Raw genomic sequence first — 20439 nt, forward strand, 5'->3', positions numbered from 1 at the left:
GGAGAGTATAGGTGGGGAGGTAGGGAGGGGATAGGTCAGTCCAGGGAAGACGGACAGGTCAAGGAGGTGGGATGAGGTTAGTAGGTAGGAGATGGAGGTGCAGCTTGGGGTGAGAGGAAGAACAGGTTAGGGAGGCAGAGACAGGCTGGACTGGTTTTGGGATGCAGTGGGTGGAGGGGAAGAGCTGGGCTGGTTGTGTGGTGCAGTGGGGGGAGGGGACGAACTGGGGTGGTTTTAGGATGCAGTGGGGGAAGGGGAGATTTTGAAGCTGGTGAAGTCCACATTGATACCATATGGCTGCAGGGTTCCCAAGCAGAATATGAGTTGCTGTTCCTGCAACCTTCAGGTGGCATCATTGTGGCATTGCAGGAGGCCCATGATGGACATGTCATCTAAAGAATGGAGGGGGAGTGGAAATGGTTTGCGACTGGGAGGTGCAGTTGTTTATTCCGAACCGATCAGAGGTGTTCTGCAAAGCGGTCCCCAAGCCTCCGCTTGGTTTCCCCAATGTAGAGGAAGCCACACCGGGTACAATGGATGCAGTATACCACATTGGCAGATGTGCAGGTGAACCTCTGCTTAATATGGAAAGTCATCTTGGGGCCTGGGATAGGGGTGAGGGAGGTGGTGTGGGGGCAAGTGTAGCATTTCCTGCGGTTGCAGGGGAAGGTGCCGGGTGTGGTGGGGTTGGACGGCAGTGTGGACCGAATAAGGGAGTCACGGAGAGAGTGGTCTCTCTGGAAAGCAGACAAGGGTGGGGATGGAAAAATGTCTTGGGTGGTGGGGTTGGATTGTAGGTGGCGGAAATGTTGGAGGATGATGCGTTGTATCCGGAGGTTGGTGGGGTGGTGTATGAGAACGAGGGGGATCCTCTTTGGGTGGTTGTGGCGAGGGCAGGGTGTGAGGGATGTGTTGCGGGAAATGCGAGAGACGCGGTCAAGGGTGTTCTCGACCGCTGTGGTTGGGGGGGGGGGGGGGGGGGGTTGCCGTCCTTGAAGAACTTGGACATCTGGGACGTGCGGGAGTGGAATGCCTCATCGTGGGAGCAGATGCGGCAGAGGCGGAGGAATTGGGAATAGGGGATGGCATTTTTGCAGGAGGGTGGGTGGGAGGTGTATTCTAGGTAGCTGTGGGAGTCGGTGGGCTTGAAATGGACATCAGTTACAAGCTGGTTGCCTGGAGATGGAGACTGAGAGATCCAGGAAGGTGAGGGATGTGCTGGAAATGGCCCAGGTGAACTGAAGGTTGGGGTGGAAGGTGTTGGTGAAGTGGATGAACTGTTCGAGCTCTTCTGGGGAGCAAGAGGCGGGCGCCGATACAGTCATCAATGTAACGGAGGAAGAGGTGGGGTTTGGGGCCTGTGTAGGTGCGGAAGAGGGACTGTTCCACGTAACCTACAAAGAGGCAGGCATAGCTGGGGCCCATGGCCACCCCCTTTGTCTGTAGGGAGTGGGAGGAATCAAAAGCGAAGTTGTTGAGGGTGAGGGCGAGTTCGGCTAGGCGGATGAGGGTGTTGGTGGAGGGGGACTGGTCGGGCCTGCGGGACAGGAAGAAGCAGAGGGCCTTGAGGCCATCTACATGCAGAATACAGGTGTATAGGGACTGGACGTTCATGGTGATATTGTTTTTTGCTTATAACAATCAACAATGATTCCATATCTGCCATTAGACAAGCTTTAAAATTAAATTTAAAACTTTTTTTGACTGAAGTCAAATTTCACCATCTGCCATAGTGGAAGTTGAATCCACGACCCCAGAATATTAGGAATTCTGGATTATTAGTCTAATGATTTTACTCCTATGGCACAGCTCCTCTTATCCAAACCCAGATCACCACAGGTATTTAACATGTACAGAGGGGTGCAAGATAGGGGTACCTTTCATTTTTTTCTTGCTGTACAGCCAGACATTGGCTAACATGTCAGAAGTGGTGTCTTTGGCCCAGGCATCGCTTCATTGTCCTAGGTGACAGCAGGAACCAACTGGGCTGGGTAAAAAGATAAAAGCTTGAGAATGTTGTTCATGTACCATGGAACATTTTAGCATCCTGGTTGAAATACAGTAGAGTGCTGGGAGGAAAGTGCCAATTGTTTCTTTGGGTTAAAGAGAGATTGTGGAGCAAGCTTGGGTCTTTGTGGGAGAGTCAGCTTTGTGGGGGTCATCCAGACAACTGGGGGTGCAAACCTTTGATTTCATAACTTAAAAGATAAAAAGCTGAATGAAAGCAGCCAATTCTTCAGTAGTATTTCACCTTTAATAAAATCAAACCGGGATTTGGAGGAGATAGTAGGAACTGCAGATGATGGAGGATCTGCTATAACAAGGTGTAGAGCTAGATGAACACAGCAGGCCAAGCAGCATCAGAGTAGCAAGAAAGCGGACATTCAGGTCTAGACTCAAAACATCAACATTCCTGCTCGGCCTGTGTTCATCCAGCTCTACACCTTGTAATCTGGGACTTGGAGGATTCAGCGCTTCTGTGGGGTCATGCTGAAATTAGGACACAAGCGAATTAAAAGAAAATCAGTTTTCAATTTTTGTTTCTCAATGCCAAGTCTGTCATGAAGCTTTTTTTGCCCAACCATTAAATATCAGTGCAATAGTTCCTATCCTTATGATTTTGAAATCAATTCAACAAAATTAGTTCAACAATTTTAAAATCCTGCACCTTCACCAACATTTGTGTTTGATTTTAGACACAACGGTTCAAGCATTACAGAAAGTAAAATACAACTTCAGAGCCACATTTACTGTTGTCTTCATCTAATATCCAGGCAATCCTGGGTAGCAATGTTAATCATGGCTGATTTCCTCAACCTTAATTCAAGAGACTCCATTCCAGCATCACTAAGAATAGCTAACACAGCACAAAGCAGAACGTGAACTTGAGACCAGTGTTCTGCATGGATCAGCTGTTTAGATAAACTAAAAATCACAACAACCAGGCTTTATCATGAACTTTAAAAACTGCACATAACTAATTAAAAAACACGTGGGTAGCATATTTTGTTATCATACTAAATAAACCATCCACATTCCTTGAACTTGAAATTACCATGCAAAAATGAGCATCAACATCAATGCTTGGATATATCAAGAAATTAGTTCACATATTTGACATAAAACCACATCATTTCACCCAATAATACTTTAAGACACAAATTCCATAACTTCAGCAGCAAATCTATCATAATGTAATAACCTCTACATTCAAAATGGATGGAAAGAAGGCCTGCACCCAGACATGTTGGGTTCCAGCCTCAGGAGTAAACTTGTTTTTTTGAAGTAATGTCTTTGTTGGTGGGGAGCACATTACCCACATGGCTACCAATGAAACAGGTAAAATGGGCCAGCAGTAGTAAGGGCAAGGTGGTCACGTTTCTGCACTGATTTGGTGAAGGTGCAGAGATTTTCTGGAAACTTGGCACTAAGCCCTCTCACCCTACACATGCACTATATGTACGTGAATCAAAATAATCTCTGTTCAATTAAGACATCCAGGGTGAGCAGTAAACAGTTCATGGTGCACACAACCAAGGACTAAAATGGAATACACTTCATTGTATTTCAGGGTCACGACAATTAAAGGAGTCACAAACGTGAAATAATTGATTTTAAATTGACAGGCTCATACCGTATTTTCTGCATTATTTTCCTTACTGAAGGTTCTTCAGTTCGATAGAAATTTAGACCATTCTAAAACAATCCATTTACACAACCTCAGACAAGGCTAAAAAGAACTAAGAAAAAATATAACACTGAAATATTCACTTCTTATGTAAAAGCATATATAGTTTAATGGCAATTGATACGTGGGAGTGCTAAAAAGGTATCCATATTACAGACGTAGATTTACAATGTAAATCTGATTTCAACAAATCTGAAGAACTTACTCCTTTACATACCAAACGAGTTAAAGTGTTATTTTTAAAGTTATTCCATAGAATGTGGAATGTCACTAGATAGGACATTTGTTTCCCAGCCCCAGCTGTCTTTGAAAGGATGCTTACTGGCCTACTTTCCTGAGATGCTGCAGTCAATATGCTCTTGGTACACCCACAGTCTGTAAGGGAATTCCAGGATATTAAGCCAGCAATGAGGAAGTTCCAACGTGAGGATGGGATGTGGGGTTTGGAGGGTAAGTTGCAGCTGGTGATATTCTCTTTCATCTGCTGTCCCAGTCCTTCCAGATTTGCAAAGTGTTCTCAAAGAAGCTTTATTGAATACCGACACTGCATTTTGTAGATGATCACACTGTTGTAACTGTGCATCGATGGTAGGAGTGAATGGTTAAGCTGGATGCATCAATCAAGTCAAAGGCTTTCTCCTGGATGATATCAAGCTTAACCGTTGCCAGATCTGAAACCATCCAGGCAAGTTGAAAGTATTCTATAATTGTCCTAGCTTTTGCTTCATGAATGGTGGACAGGCAGCAGAATTCCTATCTTATGCCCTGCTCGTCTAACCATAGAATACTTATATGGCAGTTGAGGTTCTGGTCAACAATAATCCACAGGATGGCAATAATAGGATATCAGCACTGTTAATGCCACTAAATGTCATTGGGAAATCGTGGGATTGTCTCTTCATGGATATAGTCATTGCTTGGAACTTGTTTAGGGAAACATTATTTGTCACTTCTTGGTGATGGACACTGAAGTCCTTCATCCTGAGTGTTGGTGGTCAACATTAAGCAGGGAGCAGGGGAGATTGGTGGAAGATCATTATGTCATGTGTTTGACATGTTTTTGTTAATATGGGAGGTTTCCTCAGGCAGCTCCCCCCTGGCTGTAGTTCACTGTACTGCCACAGGATATTTTAGACTAAATGACAGTAAGTGAAACACTGCTTATGGTACGATTCAGTTGAGGGACAGTGCTCTTACTTTTGGTACAAGTTCCAATATACGTTAGTAAAGAGAACATTCTGGTATCTATGTTAATGCCACAAACGCCATCCAGTTTCAGTCCAGATTTCATGGAAATTTTTAAGAATCAACCACATTACTCTGGTGTTGCCTGCAGGTAAGAACAGATTTCCTTCACTAAACCAGATGATTTAAAAAAACCAATCAGCAACATAATTTCACAGTCAGCATTACTGACAGTGATGTTTGTCATTCTAACAGCTTGTGCCATAACAGAATTTGAACTTTTGTCCCCAAATGTTAACCTGGGCTTCTGGCTTACCAGACTAGTGACATGATATCATTTACATGGAGGGTTTGTGGTAAAGTTGTTGAAATGACAAGGTGGACGAGTACAAAACAAAAAAAAATGACAAGGGGCCTCATTTCATAGATTTTGTCCTAAATTAGAATGATAAAAACACATCAAGAACATGTTAGAGATAATAGGAACTACCGATGCTGGAGAATCTGAGATAACACAGTGTGAAGCTGGATGAACGCAGCAGGCCAAGCAGGAAAATTTGACCTTTTGGGTCAAGACCCTTCTTCAGAAAGGGGAGTCTGAAATAAATAGGGAGACGGGGGAGGTGGACAGAAGATGGATAAAGGAGAAGCAAGGGGGAAAAGAGGAGACAGACAGGTCAAAGAGGTAGGGTTAGAGCCAGTGAAGGCGAGTGTAGGTGGGGAGATAGGGAGGGGGTAGGTCAGTCCAGGGAGGGCCCCAACCCCGCACCGCCCACTTCTATCTCCTTCCCAAAATCCACAAACCTGACTGCCCTGATCGATCCATTGTCTCTGCCTGCTCCTGCCCCACTGAACTCATCTCCACCTATTTGGCCTCCACTTTCTCCTCCTTGGTCCAGGAACTCCCTACCTATGCCTGTGACACCACCCACCCTCTCCACCTCCTCCAGAACTTCCAGTACCCTGGTCCCCAACACCTCATTTTTACTCTGGACGTCCAGTTCCTACACACCTGCATTCCCCATGCAGATGGTCTAAAGGCCCACCGCTCCTTCCTGTCCTTTAGGCCCAACCAGTCCCCCTCCACTGACCTCATCTTCACCCTCAACAACTTCTCTTTCAATTCCTCCCACTTCCTATAGAGGAAAGGGGATGGCCATGGGTACCTGCATGGGCCCAAGCTATGCCCGCCTCTCTTTACGGTATGTGGAACAATCCCTCTTCCAAAGCTACACTGACCCTATCCCCCATCTCTTCCTCCGTTACATTGATGAATGTTTTGGCGCTGCCTTGTGTTCCCACAAGGAGCTCGAACAGTTTAATCTACTTCACTAACACCTTCCACCCCAAGTTTACTTGGGCCATCTCTGACACCTCTCGCTCCTTCCTGAACCCGTCTCCATCTCTGGCATTTACCTGGAAGCCGATATCCATTTTAAGCCTACCGACTCCCACTCTCTCATCCACCTTTCTGTAAAAAGGCCAACCCCTATTCCCAATTCCTTCGCCTCCGCCGCAACTGCTCCCGAGATGAGGCATTCCACTCCCGAACATCCCAGATGTCCTCTTTCGCCAACACCACCCTGCCCCAAGAACTGCAACTTTCTCTCCACAGAGATCGAAAATGCCCTCGACCATGTCTCCCGCATTTCCTGCAACTCATCCTTCACAGCCACTCCGCGCAATAATAACCAAAACAGAACCCCCTCGTCGTCGCGTACCACCCCACCAACCTCCAAATCCAACGCATCATCCTCCAACATTTCTGCCATCTGCAAACTGACTTCACTACCGAAGACATTGTTCCCTCCCCACCCTTATCTGCTTTCTGGAGGGACCACTCTCTCAGTGACTACCTTATCCGCTCCACACTCCCCACCAGCCCCACCACCCCCGGCACTTTTCCCTGCAACCGAAGCATGTGCTACACCTGCCCCCACACCCCCATCCCAGGCCCCAAGACTTTCCACATCAAACAGATGTTCACCTGCACATCTGCTCATGTGGTATACTGTATCTGCCGTGGCCTCCTCTAATTCGGGGAAACTAAGCGGAGGCTTGGGAACTGCTGTGTGGACCACCTATGCTCAGTTCACAACAAACAACTACCTCCCAGTTGCAAACCATTTCAACTCACCCCCCAGCCCCCAAACACGCCTCGGATGACATGTCCATTCTGGGCCTCCTGCACTGCCACGATGACGCCACCCGAAAAATGCGCCTCATATTTTGCTTAGGAACCCTGCAGCCCAAGGCTATCAATGTGGACTTCACAAGCTTCAAAATCTCCCCTCCCCCGACCACATCCCAAAACCAGCCCAGCTCGTCACCACTTCCCTAACCATTCCTCCTGCCTCAAGCCTCAACCCCATCTCCTACTCACTAACCACCTCCTCGACCTGTCCATCCTCCCTGGACCGACCTATCCCCTCCCTAACTCCCATCTACACTCGCCTCTACTGGCTCCATCCCTGCCTCTTTGACCTGCCCGTCTCCTCTCCACCTATCTTCTATCGGCCTCCCTGTCTCCCTATTTATTTCAGATTCCCCTTCCCCCTCCCCCATTTCTGAAGAAGGGTCCCGACCCAAAACATTAAACTTTCCTGCTCCTCTGATGCTGCTTGGTCTGCTGAGTTCACCCATCTTCACACCGTGTTATCTCAGGAATACGTTACTTTCTTTTCCATTTGTTTCAAAATAAAAAAGCAAGCAGTCTAGTATCCATGTTAGACAGTCAAATTTTTACACTAGAGGCTATATTCAACTTCAAGTGCTCAGGCAGTCTTGTTTATTTGTATTACAAATCTTCTTTTTCATTCTAACCACCCCTCATTTCAGGTTGAGCACAATATAGATATCAAGAAGGCCACAGAAAGAAGAATGGGGATTGCACATTATATTCACAGTGCAGGTTAGAACCTCCAAAACAAAATTCTCTCAAATTATTGTTACAGAGATAGTAGGAACTGCAGATGCTGGAAATTTCTGAGATAACAAGGTGTAGAGCTGGATGAACACAACCGGCCAAGCAGCAGAGCAGCAGGCAAACTAATGTTTCAGGTCTAGACCCTTCTTCAGAAAAGGGGGAGGGGAAGAGGGGTTCTGAAATAAATAGGGAGAGGGGGGCGGCGGCAGATACAAGATGGATAAAAGGAGACAGACAGGTCAAAGAGGCGGGGTTGGTGCCAGTAAAAGGTAGGTGAAGGTGGAGAGTTAAGGGCGGGATAGGTTGGTCCAGGGAGGACGGACAGGTGAAGGAGGCAGGATGTGGCTAGTAGGCAGGAGGAGTGGATAGGTGGGAGGAATGGTTAGGGAGGCAAGGACGAGCTGGGCCGGTTTTGGAATATGGTCGGGGAGGGAAGATTTTGAAGCTTGCGAAGTCCACATTGATACCATTGAGCTGCAGTTCCTGCAACCCTCAGGTGGCACTGCTGTGGCACTGCAGGAGGCCCAGGATGGACATATCGTCCAAGGACTGGGAGGGGAAATTGAAATAGTTCGCAACTGGGAGGTGCAGTTTTTTGTTACGAACCGAGCGTAGGTGTTCCACAAAGCAGTCCAAGCCTCCGCTCAATTTCCCCAATGTAGAGGAGGCCACAATGGGAACAGGGAAAACAGTATGCCACATTAGCAGATGTGCAGATGAACATCTGTTTGATGTAGGTGGTCTTCTTCGGGCCTGGGATGGGGGTAAGGGGGAGGTTTAGGGGCAGGTGTAGCACTTCTTGCAAGGAAAAGTACCAGGGGTGGTGGACAGTGTGAAGCAGACAAGGGAGTCACAGAGAGAGTGGTCCCTCAGGAAAGTAGATAAGGGTGGGGATGAAATAATACCTTTGGTGGTGGGGTCAAATTGCAGATGGCGGAAGCGTCGGAGGATGATGCATTGGATCCGGAAGTTGGTGGGGTGGTAAGTGAGGATTCCTCACATACTAGCTAGAGGAGGTCCAAAGAATATTCGCCAGAAAATTGCCCAGAAAGAGCATTTTATATACATAGAGAGCCTGGATAAAGTCATTTTCAGGAACATAGAAGTTTGAAGGGGGTCGTGATAGAGATGTCTAAAATTATGAAGGGCACAGATAATGGATCAACAGTGGCTGTTCCCTTAAGATGACAGGTCAATGAGAATGAGGCACATTTTAAAAAAGGTGAAAGACAGGAAATTGAGAGAATTTCAGGAAAAGACCTTTTACCAGGGGATGATCGCAGTCTTGAATGCAAGGCCTGGGAGGATAGAGGTGGGAAACCTCAACCTTTAAAAAAAATGTAGTTGGATCAGCAGTTGAAGTGTCAAAACATTTGGCTATGGGCCAAGCACTGCACAAAATTCACATTTTTACTACTTTTGGCAGTACAGACTTGATAGGCCGACTGGCCTCTTCTGTCCTGTCTGATTCTTTATTCTAAAGTAATTAGTTTAGTAGTAAACAATTCTCCTTATTAACTTATTTGAATAACACTCCCAGTTAAAATTGAGGAAGACGAGGTTTTATTCTCTACTAAAACAAAATGAGAAATTGCTGTAGAAACTCAGCAGGTCTTGTTTCTCCATCGGAGAAACACAAATGTTTGAGTCAATCTGAAGAAGTCACATCTTTTTTCCCCCCCCTTCTCTCCTCAGATGACCTACTGAGTTTCTCCAGTAGTTTCTCTTTCTAATTCAAATGTTCAGCATCTGCAGTAATTTTACTTAAAAGTGTCTTCTTCTTCACTGCAGCTCATCAGTTGCTTAGTCTTAATCACTTAGTCATGGGTTCCCAGGAATGCCCCATTTTCAACTGTTAGCTTACTGCAAGAGCAATTAGAGCCTCAGACTCCTAATTCAATGAATGAGTTCAAGTCTCATTATGTTAGTAGGTTTTCATTTTAAAAGAGCAATATAAATTAGTTACAATGAATTACAAAAAACTGGTATGAAGATCTAATTGCTTTAGAGGAGGAAAGAAGTCCACTAGCCTCACCTGATAGGTAATAATGCTGTCTTGTCAGCAGCACCCACAAGCCCAAATACCCAAAGAACAAAATACACTTTTAAAAACCCTTGGAGAACAATTCTCAAGATGATGGTGGCTGTGTCGTCCCTCATATTATTCTTTCCAATGTTCTCCTGCCCAGCTTTGTTGACATTTATGCTGTTTACTTTACTTGTAGATTTGATTTGCATCCTCCCCACAAATAATTTACCAATTTAAACTTTAGTCACTTCCTTATTTATCTTTTCCATTAGGATCAATCAATCCCCTTCCATCAGGTCTTTTCTATCAAACCGATACCCGTACTCCATCAAAAGAGGAACCCAGATCAATCCTCCTCCTGATGGGTCCGCTCCTATCCCAATTTGCAACTTTCCCAATTATTAATCCAGAAATTATCCTCGAGGTCCTGCTTTGGCATTTACAGCCTAACTCTATCAACTCTTCTCCTCATTTCAACTCATGCTATTTGTGCCAACATGATTGCCACAATCTGTTTTTGTTCCACTGCAACCAAAGCAATTATTTTGAAATAACCAGTTTAGTAGTAATCAATTCTCCTTATTTGAATAACACTCCCAGTTAAGATTGAGGAAGATGAGGAAAGAAGTCCACTAGCCTCACCTAATAGGTAATAACTGCTGTCTTGTCAGCAGCACCCACAAGCCCAAATACCCAAAGAACAAAGTTCTTCTGCAGTCACTGAAATAAACCTCACCCAAGAACCAGGTCAACAACATGCCTTTGGGATTCTCACTCTTGACTGCACGAGACCCTTATTATTGCCACATTTCTACTCTATTCTCCCGCACGGACATCCCCAGGCAACCACCTGAGCCAGTGCCTTCAACAGCATTACAACTGCTCTCCCTGCTGTTTTTCCTCCTGCTCCAACAGGTAGTGAACTCATTGAACAGACAGGACAGTAAAAAATTTTGCAGGACCTCTTTCACAACATCTGTTTGCTTCCTTCACTTGCATATGCTTTCAGAGTGGCTCAAAGAAAGGTGCTAGGTGGTGTCTGGCACTTATGGAACCGCTCCTCAGTAGGGAGTGGAGGACAAGGCGGCAAGGACATAAACAGACGCAGAAATTGTTGAGATGGCCCATCAGGGCTATTTTACCATTCAATATGATCATGGCTAATTAGGAGCCAATTTCACTTTCCCACCCACTTCTCACATCTCTCGAACCCCTGAGAAGCCACTACTTATCCCAGTCTTAAACATAATGAGCAATAGAAATTCACAAAAATGTCTGGGGTAATAAAATGCCAAAGATTCGCAGCCCTTTGAGTGAAGAAAATCACTTTCATCATAGCCAAGTAGAAGCTTTTAGATTATTTTATAATTCATACATTTTGTGGTTAGGCTTTCAAGCACTTTGTCATGTCTGCATTTTTGGCTGCTATTTTCTACCCAAGCACCTCTTTTTCTCTCTTTTCATTTTTCTCCACCCCCCACCCCCCCAACTCTTGGGTCTTGGTCCCCTGTCATGCCTCCTTCTATTTGACCCCTCTCAGTTACTTTGTCCCCAGTCTGTAAAATACTTTTCTAGCTTCAATCTCCTGCTGCAGTCCCACGTTTGACTGTTCTTCAGTTGAGCTATAATTTCCCTCTGAATCTCTAAGCATTCTCAGAAGGATCAGTTTTGACACCGGTCACTTATTTACAAACAGCAACTCAAAACAACACTGCTCAAACAACCAGTCAACTCTAAAACTGGGAACCAAACTTACCAGCCTTCCCACCATTGATTTTATGCATTCACATAGTGGATCAAAATTCAATCCTCCTCTACATACATTCTTCCAAAATACCCGCTTACTTACAAACTGCGTCATCATAACGTTATTGTAGATTACTGCATTAAGCGTCTCGATGAAACTATAGCTTATGGAGTAAGACACCTTCCCTTTACTGAAGCCTCTGCCTGATTGTAACTTTCATTTGCGTCAGACAAACTCACGTTTAAGAGACATCCAGACTTAAGATACTACAATCTTTGTAGTACAGACCAAAAGCTAGAAAATGGAATTAGCCTGAATTAAATCAATATAAATGACAGGCTGAATAGCTTCCTTTCCCTTCATAAATGTACGAATGCTCCATTAGCAGGCTTATCATTTTTCAAAAGAAGCTAACGAGCTCACTATTTCTCTCTCAAATGAGAATAAAACAATCCTACAGCATTGAGAGAAGATATGGTATGGGGCTATGGAGCATTGCCCTGGTCACCTGGCCAATAATTATCCATCAGGCAATCCTGAATCAACATTAAATAATTAACAAACTGTTGTCAATGATTACTGTGTACAATTCAACTGCTTCCTTCATTTCAGTGACTAAACTTAAAAGCACTTCATTGGGTTCTATAATAAAAATAGATACTGAGGTCATAACAGCTATCAAAAGTAATGCACAAAGTAAACATCTATTTCATTCAGTCTTCTAAAGATATTTTAGAAATTAGACTTAATCCTTACAATTGCTCACCCACTGATTGCCACAATTCCATTTTCAGTCTTTACAATTTGAAAAGTTCAAAGTTATGACATGCAACTGAAGGAAACTGAGAAAGCAGCAAGTTAGTTCAATTACAGTTAACCACATTTGATACTGTTACATTCCGAGCTCTCTCAAAATGATTCCAAGATTCTCTAATCTAAAGAACGTGCTACATTTTCTGTTTCATCAAGTTACTACCATGACCCGAAACAGATGTATGGTTTGCCAAAATAAAGTGTAGCCTTAATCTTTACCGTGTAACTGGGCTAAAATGGCAGCTTATATTAAGAAATGTTTCAGTTATTTTGTTCATATAGATCAAATATTTTTGATCTGGGCATCAGTTTCCATTAGTTTGGAAGTGCCTGTATATACCACAGCTCCTTGCATACTAAAGGGAGGATTCTAATTAATTATTGATACTCAAAGAGTACCTCACCGTAAGTATGGCATATCATAGTGGGATATTTTGGAATATATGTTGGTGCATGATAGACAGATTCAACAGAATGAACTAACTGCATTTCTAAATTCCAATTTAAAAATCAATACAGCAAGCCAAGGGCATCTTAAAAAGTGTGAGCAAAATGATTGAGTCTAGAGGGTTCTCAGCAAGGCAGCTCAGCCCCAGATAAACTAACCAAACAAAAATAAAAATCAACTGTCAGTTTTAGAGCAAATTACAATTAATACAGATAGCTTGCATTAGTCTGTGGAATGAATGGACAGAGAATGCGGTGGATGCAGGTACAGTTACAATGTCTAAGAAACATTTGAATAAATACATGAATAGGAAGAGTTTGGAGGGATATGGGCCAAATGTGGGCAGGTGGGACTAGTTTATTTTGGGAACGTAGTCAGCATGGACTAGTTGGGCTGAAGGATCTGCTTCCATGCTGTACGACTATGGCATTTAGACTGAACTCAATTGTACTACACAGATTAAAATCAAAGTAGTGAACTATTTTTCAGGATCAATGTTAAGCTGAGCAATAACAACAATTTTAAAAAAGTTCAGCATGTCCAGTTACATCTGTGGAGAGAGAAAGAGTTAGCACTTTAAGCCTGGTACGATTCTTCTTCAGAACCGATTCATACAAGACTCGAAGCATTAACAGATGTTGCCGGACCTGCCAAGTTTCTCCAACTTTTTATTTGTTGATTTCAAATTTCCAGCATCCAAAGATTTTTGTTTTAATTCAGAAAATGTTTTTTGAATTAGTGCTGTGAATTTTTATTTTTGGTTTTAATGCTTGTAAGATCTATGTAAAAAATTTGTGTCTCATAGTAAATCCTGTAAAACAAAGGACAAAGAATTATGACTAAAGCTCATTCTCACTGTTTAAATTATCATTCACTTTGCTGGCTACTCATCCTGCAGCAAGTAACAAAAAATCATTTGTAAGATTCCTACTTGTTCTTTGTCTTCTCTTCAACATAATTGGTTTGACTGTACTACTTTCCCATTTGGGTACAATGTTCACATGTTAACAAAGTATCTCCTTTACAGATGCACAAACAAAAATTCAATCCTTTATTCAAGAAACTTCATGTTTCATTTTCAATACTAAGAAATCGGTTCTCTAATCTAGTGAAGACATTGCGCAACTTAAAATTTCTTCCATTCCTTTGGTAAACTATGGCTACTCAGTTTTATATTTTAGTTTGCTTAATAACACATAATAATAATAATGCTAAGTCAATGTGTCATTGAAATAGATTCATTCATTAAATGCATACACTAAAGCAAAATTCTGCACATTAAGGCAGTGAAAACATAAGAATTCAGAGCAGAGATAGACTATTTTAGCCTCCAGTCTGTCCAACCATTCAATAAGATCATGGTTGATCTGCCAGGGTCTCAAATCCTGTGTGTTAGGTCTTCCTAGCCTCCAGTTCTTAAGTATCTACCTACCTACCTCTAAATACTTTCAGCGATCTAGCCTCCACAGTTCTCTGGGCTACAGGATTTCAGGCATTCATTATCCTCGAAGGAATCTCTTCACATCTCAGTTTTAAATGAATGCTCTCTTATTCTATAACTATGTTCCCAGATTTGAGATTCCTCCACCAATGGAAACACTTTCAACAGTAAAGCCATCTCTGAATTTTGTGTTTTCGTAAGATTCTTCTAAATTCTAATAAATAAAGACTTAACCAACTGCACCATTCTTGATAAATCAACGCCTTCATCCCAGGAATCAGCCTCATGAATCTCTCGAACTGCTTTCCACGCAAGTAAGTTCTCCATTAAATGCAGGGACTAAGACAGTGCACCAAGTGCAGCCTGACTAACACTGTACAATTGTAACAAAGACTAATTCCACGCAATAAAGGTAAAATTGCTTTCTTAAATTGTAGTATCTGCATGTTGCCTTCTTTGTTTGAAGGGAAAAACATCCCACTGTACTGCACTTTTTTGGAGTCTCTCATTTAAAAATACTCTGCCTTTTGATTCTTATTTTGAAAATGCATAAGCTTGCACATTCTGACATTAAACTCTGTCTGCCAATGTTCTGGTCATTCACTCAAACCATGTGAATTCCCTTGCAGATTCGTTATGGCCTCATCAGTACATGCCTACAACTATTTTTGGTGAGGCCACAGCCTAGTAGCATTATCACGAGCCTGTTAATCCAGAGACCCAGGTACCATTCTGGGGACTTGGGTTTGAATGCTGCCACAGTTGATGGTTAAATTTGAATTCAATAAAAATATGAAATTATGACCACGAAACCATTGCTGAATGTTAGAAAAATTCATCTGGTGTAATTAATGTCATTTAGAAAAGGAAACTACCATCTTTACCTGGTCTGGCCTCCATGTGACTGCACACTCCCAGTAATGTGGTTGATGTTTAGCTGCCCTCTGGGCATTTAGGGATGGGCAATAAATGCTGGTCCATGAGTGAATAAATAAAAATGAAACTTCTCATTTCTCTTAAAAGATTGGCCCCTTACTCTGAGGTTATGCTCTCTTGTCCTAGACTCTTCCACTAGAGGAAATAACTCTTCCACACTTAGCCTGTCAAAGTTCCCTAATAATCTTGTATGCCTACATTTAAAATGCACGGAAAAAAATCCTTCAGTCTAACTCGTCCATGCCAACCATGTATCCCAAACTGATCTAGTCCCATTTGCCAGCATTTGGCAGCCCATATCCCTCAAACTTTCCTATTCATATATGCGCCCAGATAGATGCCTCTTAAATGTTGCCATTGTGCTAGTCGCCACAACTTCCTCTGGCAGCTCTTTCTATACACACACCATCCCCTCTGTGGGAAAATTACCCCTCAGGTCCTCCTTAAATCTTTTCCCTCTCACTTTAAACCTATGCTCTCTAGTTTTGAACTCCCATGCCATAGTGAAAAGACCATGGCTATTCACCCTATCCTTACCTCTCATGATTTTAAGCCTCTATAAAGTCACCCCTCAGCCACCGACAGTCTAGGGGTAGAAAGCCCCAACATCTTCAGCCTCTCCCTATAGATCAAAACATCTAATCCCAGAAACATCCTTATAAACCTTTAAGGTTTTTAAACTTATAAGGGCTATTTCCTATAGCAGGGAAACCAGAAATGAGTGCAATTTTCCAAAAGTACCCCAACCAAATGTCCTGTACATCATGTCTCAACACACTGACTAATAAAGGCACATGTGCCAAAAACCTTCACTACCCTGTCCTACCTGCGACTTCACTTTCAAGATCCCTACATCTTTATTCGGCAACACTCCCCAGGCCCTACCATTAATGGCACAAGTTCTACCCTGATTTGCCTTACCAAAATGACACCTCTTGTCTACCTAAATAAAATTCCAGCTGCCACTCCTCAGCCTATTAGCCCATCTGATCAAGGGCCCGTTATACTCACAGGTAACCTTCTTCATCGTCCACCCAATTTTGATGTCATCTACAAACCATACGTCTTATATAAAATGATTTGTATGTGAATATAGATGACAAAAAGCAGTGGACACACCACTGGTCACAGGCCTCCATCCAAAGAAAAACCATCACCACCCTCTGTCTCCTACCTTCGAGCAAATTTTGTACAAATTGTCCAGCTCCCCCTGGATTCCATGTGATCTAACTTTGCTAACCAATCTACCAAGCAGTACCTTATCAAACACCTTGCTAAAGTCCATATAGACAGCGTCCATCATTCTGCCTTCAAATCTGCTTTGTCACTTCAAGAAGCTCAAAGCAAGTTACTGAGACACGATTTCCTATGCACAAAGCCATGTTGACTCTCCCTAAATCAAACCTTGCCTTTCCAAATGCATGTAAATCTTGCCCCTCAGAATCCCCACCAACTTAGCTATCACTGAAGGGCTTGCCTCTCGTTCTTAACTCCAATGGGTGCAGGGCCAACTTATCAACCTCTCTTCATAACAGTGTCTCTATACCTGGGATCAGCTCAGAAGAACTTCTCTGAACTGCCTCCAATGCCAGCATTTTTCCCTTAGATAAGCCCCACAAAAGAGTACAGTAGCTTTGATTTGACTAGTGTCTTGCATAGCTTTAGCAAGGCCTCAATATATTTAAATTCAATTTTCTTTGAAATAAAGGTCAACCATTCATTTGGCTTCCCTTTAACCGAATGAACTTGTATACTACATTTTTGAGCTTTACGCACCATGTCTCCCAAATCTCTGTGCTGTAGCTTTCTATAATCTTTCTCCATTTAAATAATATTCAGATCACCTAACCTTCTGCCAAAAGTCCATAACCTCACAATTTTCCATATTATTTTCTATCTGTTGTGTTAATGCACTATCTTTAACAGTCACTTTCTCCATATCTAACCTGTCAAGCCTCCTCAGGATCTCTCATATTACAGTCAGGTTCCCTCAACTGACAATCCACTCATTACAGGCATTAGTCAGGTAAAGCTTTTCTGCACTGCTTTCAATGCATTTATATCCTTTGGTCACTAAAGTGACCAATACAATGTACAGTAATCTGATGTGGATTCACTGGTGCACTGTATAACAGAAGCATATCCTTCCTACCTTTGCATTCAATTCCCCTCACTATTCTATTAGCTTTCACATGCTTATCTGAAATAACAAAAGCCGAAAACATCTAGCACGTTTGGGAGCCACTTAAGGAGAGAAAATAAAGCTCAATGACTTGTCACCAAAAGTTACAGAAGGGTATCAAAGCAAGTACACAGGCAGAGAAAGGGAGGAGAAAATGGAAGCATTGTGATGAGTAGAAAGCAGAAAAATTGAATGACAAGAAAGATGATGCTTGCAATGCAAAATGCAGTGGTAGTGGCATACCTAAAGAAATAACATGTCTAAAGTAGCTTTAAATGGTGAAGGAGAGTCAACAATAGCTGCATTCTAAAAACGGAGAGAAACAAGGCGGAGGTACTAAATCGGAAATTGCTGAACTAGCTTGGAATGGATTAAATCTTGTTGGCATTACTGTTTTGTTCCTTAACAGCTTCTTAATTCCATGGACTCTTTAACCTAGTATATTTTCTCCTTAATAACTTGCTCTAAATAACTACCCAGCCTCTCCAATTTTTTGTTAAATTTAATTTGAAGCCTAGATTACAATCTGCTGCTTCAGTGGTTGTGTCTTCCCTCATCTCCTGTTTGAGTTATTTAACTAGAGCGTCACTGTCAGCATTCATTTCTGAACAGACTGCCTTGTTGCAACCGCTGTCATCTCCACCTGTTTTCACAAGCCCATCATTTTCCTCAGCATTGCTTCAAGCGCAAGCCACTGTTTCTGCAACTGTTCCTGCTGAGACAGATCTGCTCTGTATGGGAGTGCCTCCAGATCTTCTGATTAACCTACAATCTTTTCATCTGAAGAAAGGAAAAAAGGGTTTTTCCTGCTTCCTTCCAATCCTTCATTCAACCTTGTGAAGTGAACAGAGCTATCACCCCCAAAACCTTCACTTCCAAGATGGCACTCTCAATTTTAGATCTACCCCAAACTAGTTGTTAGGCTTTTCTTGAGTTTACATTCTTATCTCAACCGAACAAGACCATAAAGGAATAAAGAACAGGAGTAGGCTGTTTGGCCCCTCTAGCCTGCTCTGCAATTCAATTAGATCATGGGTGATATGACATTCCTCACGTCTGCCTTCCTGCCTTTTCCTACAGCAGAATTCCCCAACTGAGGAAGAATCAATCAAGCTCAGCCTTAAATATGCACAAGGACTCCGTCCCTAAACAATTGCTGGTAAGGAGTTCCAAAGCCTTCTCAACACTGAGAACAAATTCCTCATTATCTGTCATAAATTGGCACACCTTTATTCTGAGACTTTGCCCTCCGATCCTAGACAGTCCCATGAGGGGCCTCTCAGCATTTACTTTGTCAAGCCCCTTAAGATTCCTAAATATTTCAATGAGATCACTTCTCATTCTTCTAAACCCCAATGAGTGGTTTCTCAACCTGTTTAAATCTTTGCTAATAAGACAATTTCTCCATACCAGGGATCATCCTAGCGAACCTTATGTGAACATCCTCCAATGAAATCCTCTCTCTCATTAAATAAGGGGACCTGTATTCCAAATGTGGTATCACCAACACTTGGTACAGTTACATGAGCTGCAATTTTAGATCAGTAATTCAGAAGAAAGCAGCGTTCCATTCTTTCATAATCTGTTCTCCAAGTGTTTCTTGAATAGTCTGCTGCAGTTTCTGACAGATTTTTAGATTTTATTGACACGTGTACTCAAGCACAGATTAAACAAGTATGGTGAAAAGTGTACAATATTGCCACACACATCACCTTAAGTACCTAGTTACAAAATCTTAGTTACAGAAGTAGAAAAAATAAAAAGTTTAAAAAATTCAGCACTACAGTTTTATAGTTTTACTTCTCTAATATATTAAGAAAAGTTAGAAAGTCAGACATGACAGTGTTTTCTTAAGCCATGAACTTGCAGAGGCACTGCAGGCCGAGTTTTCCCCAAAAGGGTTCGCTCTCCCCTATGCTGAACATGGAGCCCAGATACGGAGAGAAAAATAGTTTGGCTGACAAAGGTCAGCCTGGGAGAATTAATAGCTACTAAAGGGGACTATTAGTGGCCAACGGTGGATTTATGTGACAGCAGTTATGCAATGACACGGCCTAGTTTATGGTGGCTGGGCAAAGGAAAAAGCGATGATGCTCGGACCCAAAAATTATTGGACTTTATTTTGAGTCCAGAAGGTTGCAGAGTTCCCAAGTGGAAAAATGAGATGTTGTTCTTCCAGCTTGCACGGAGCCTCAGCGGAACCAGCCAGCCAATCATTTAAATGTAAAACAAAAAGTATAGCACAGAAGGATCTGAATGGTCTTGTGTATGAAACAGATGCAGACCTAATTAAGAATGGAAACAGACTTTGGCCTTCATTGCTAAGGGGTTAGATTTTGAGAATACAGAAATCTTATTACATCTGTACACGGTGTTGGAGAAACTACATCACATTTGTGTACAGTGTTGGTCCCAGTGCTCAAAAGGATGTTCTGGCATTGGAGGCAGTTCAAAAGAGATTCAATGGGTTGATTCCTGGGATGAAGGGGCTGACTTATCAAGAACAGCTAAGCAGATAAGGCTGTTCACTTAGCAGGACCTCTCAAGTTGGCCCACTTCCTTCACCCTCACCTATCGTTAAAGTAGTCTGAATTTGAATAGTAGAGTGTAGGAATGGATGAACACAGCAGGCCAAGCAGCATCTTAGGAGCACAAGATGTTGCTTGGCCTGCTGTGTTCATCCAGCTCTACACTTAGTTATCTCAGATTCTCCAGCATCTGCAGTTGCCATTGTCTCTAAATTATATTTGAATAGTGTTATTTGTAAGTACAGCAAACCTGTTATTAACCAGCATCCACGGTACCAGGAGTGTGCTGGTTGATGAAATATCCTGGATAATCAAGAGGTCCACATAATCCACATGAACACACTAAGTAACAGAAACACAACACGAGCGGTTCTACACTCTTACTTTATTTACATTGTAAATCACTTGAATAATAATGCAACTTTGCCTCAAATAAAAAAACAATTTACTGGCAGAGAGCCTTCTCACACTAACCCTCAATTGACTACTCTGACATCATGGAGATCGTGCTAATAG

General features: G+C 42.7%; 1 protein-coding gene across 8 annotated transcripts in view; it reads right to left on the reverse strand.

Annotated features, from left to right (window-relative positions):
* spata13 (spermatogenesis associated 13) overlaps positions 1 to 20439 on the reverse strand; it is a 233467-nt gene that overhangs the window by 156317 nt on the left and 56711 nt on the right. For 2 of the 8 annotated variants that reach the window (XM_059646678.1, XM_048532924.2), the window contains exon 1: positions 1878 to 1987. The exons of 5 other annotated variants lie outside the window; for them this stretch is intronic. In XM_059646678.1, the coding sequence (XP_059502661.1) occupies positions 1878 to 1920 (43 nt within the window). In that variant the 5' untranslated portion in view covers positions 1921 to 1987. Of the gene's footprint in view, positions 1 to 1877; positions 1988 to 20439 lie in introns of those variants that run through there. One more of the 8 variants, XM_048532930.2, reaches the window with a different exon arrangement.

This window comes from Stegostoma tigrinum, chromosome 6, assembly GCF_030684315.1.
Source record: "Stegostoma tigrinum isolate sSteTig4 chromosome 6, sSteTig4.hap1, whole genome shotgun sequence".
NCBI classification, from domain to species: Eukaryota; Metazoa; Chordata; class Chondrichthyes; order Orectolobiformes; family Stegostomatidae; genus Stegostoma; species Stegostoma tigrinum.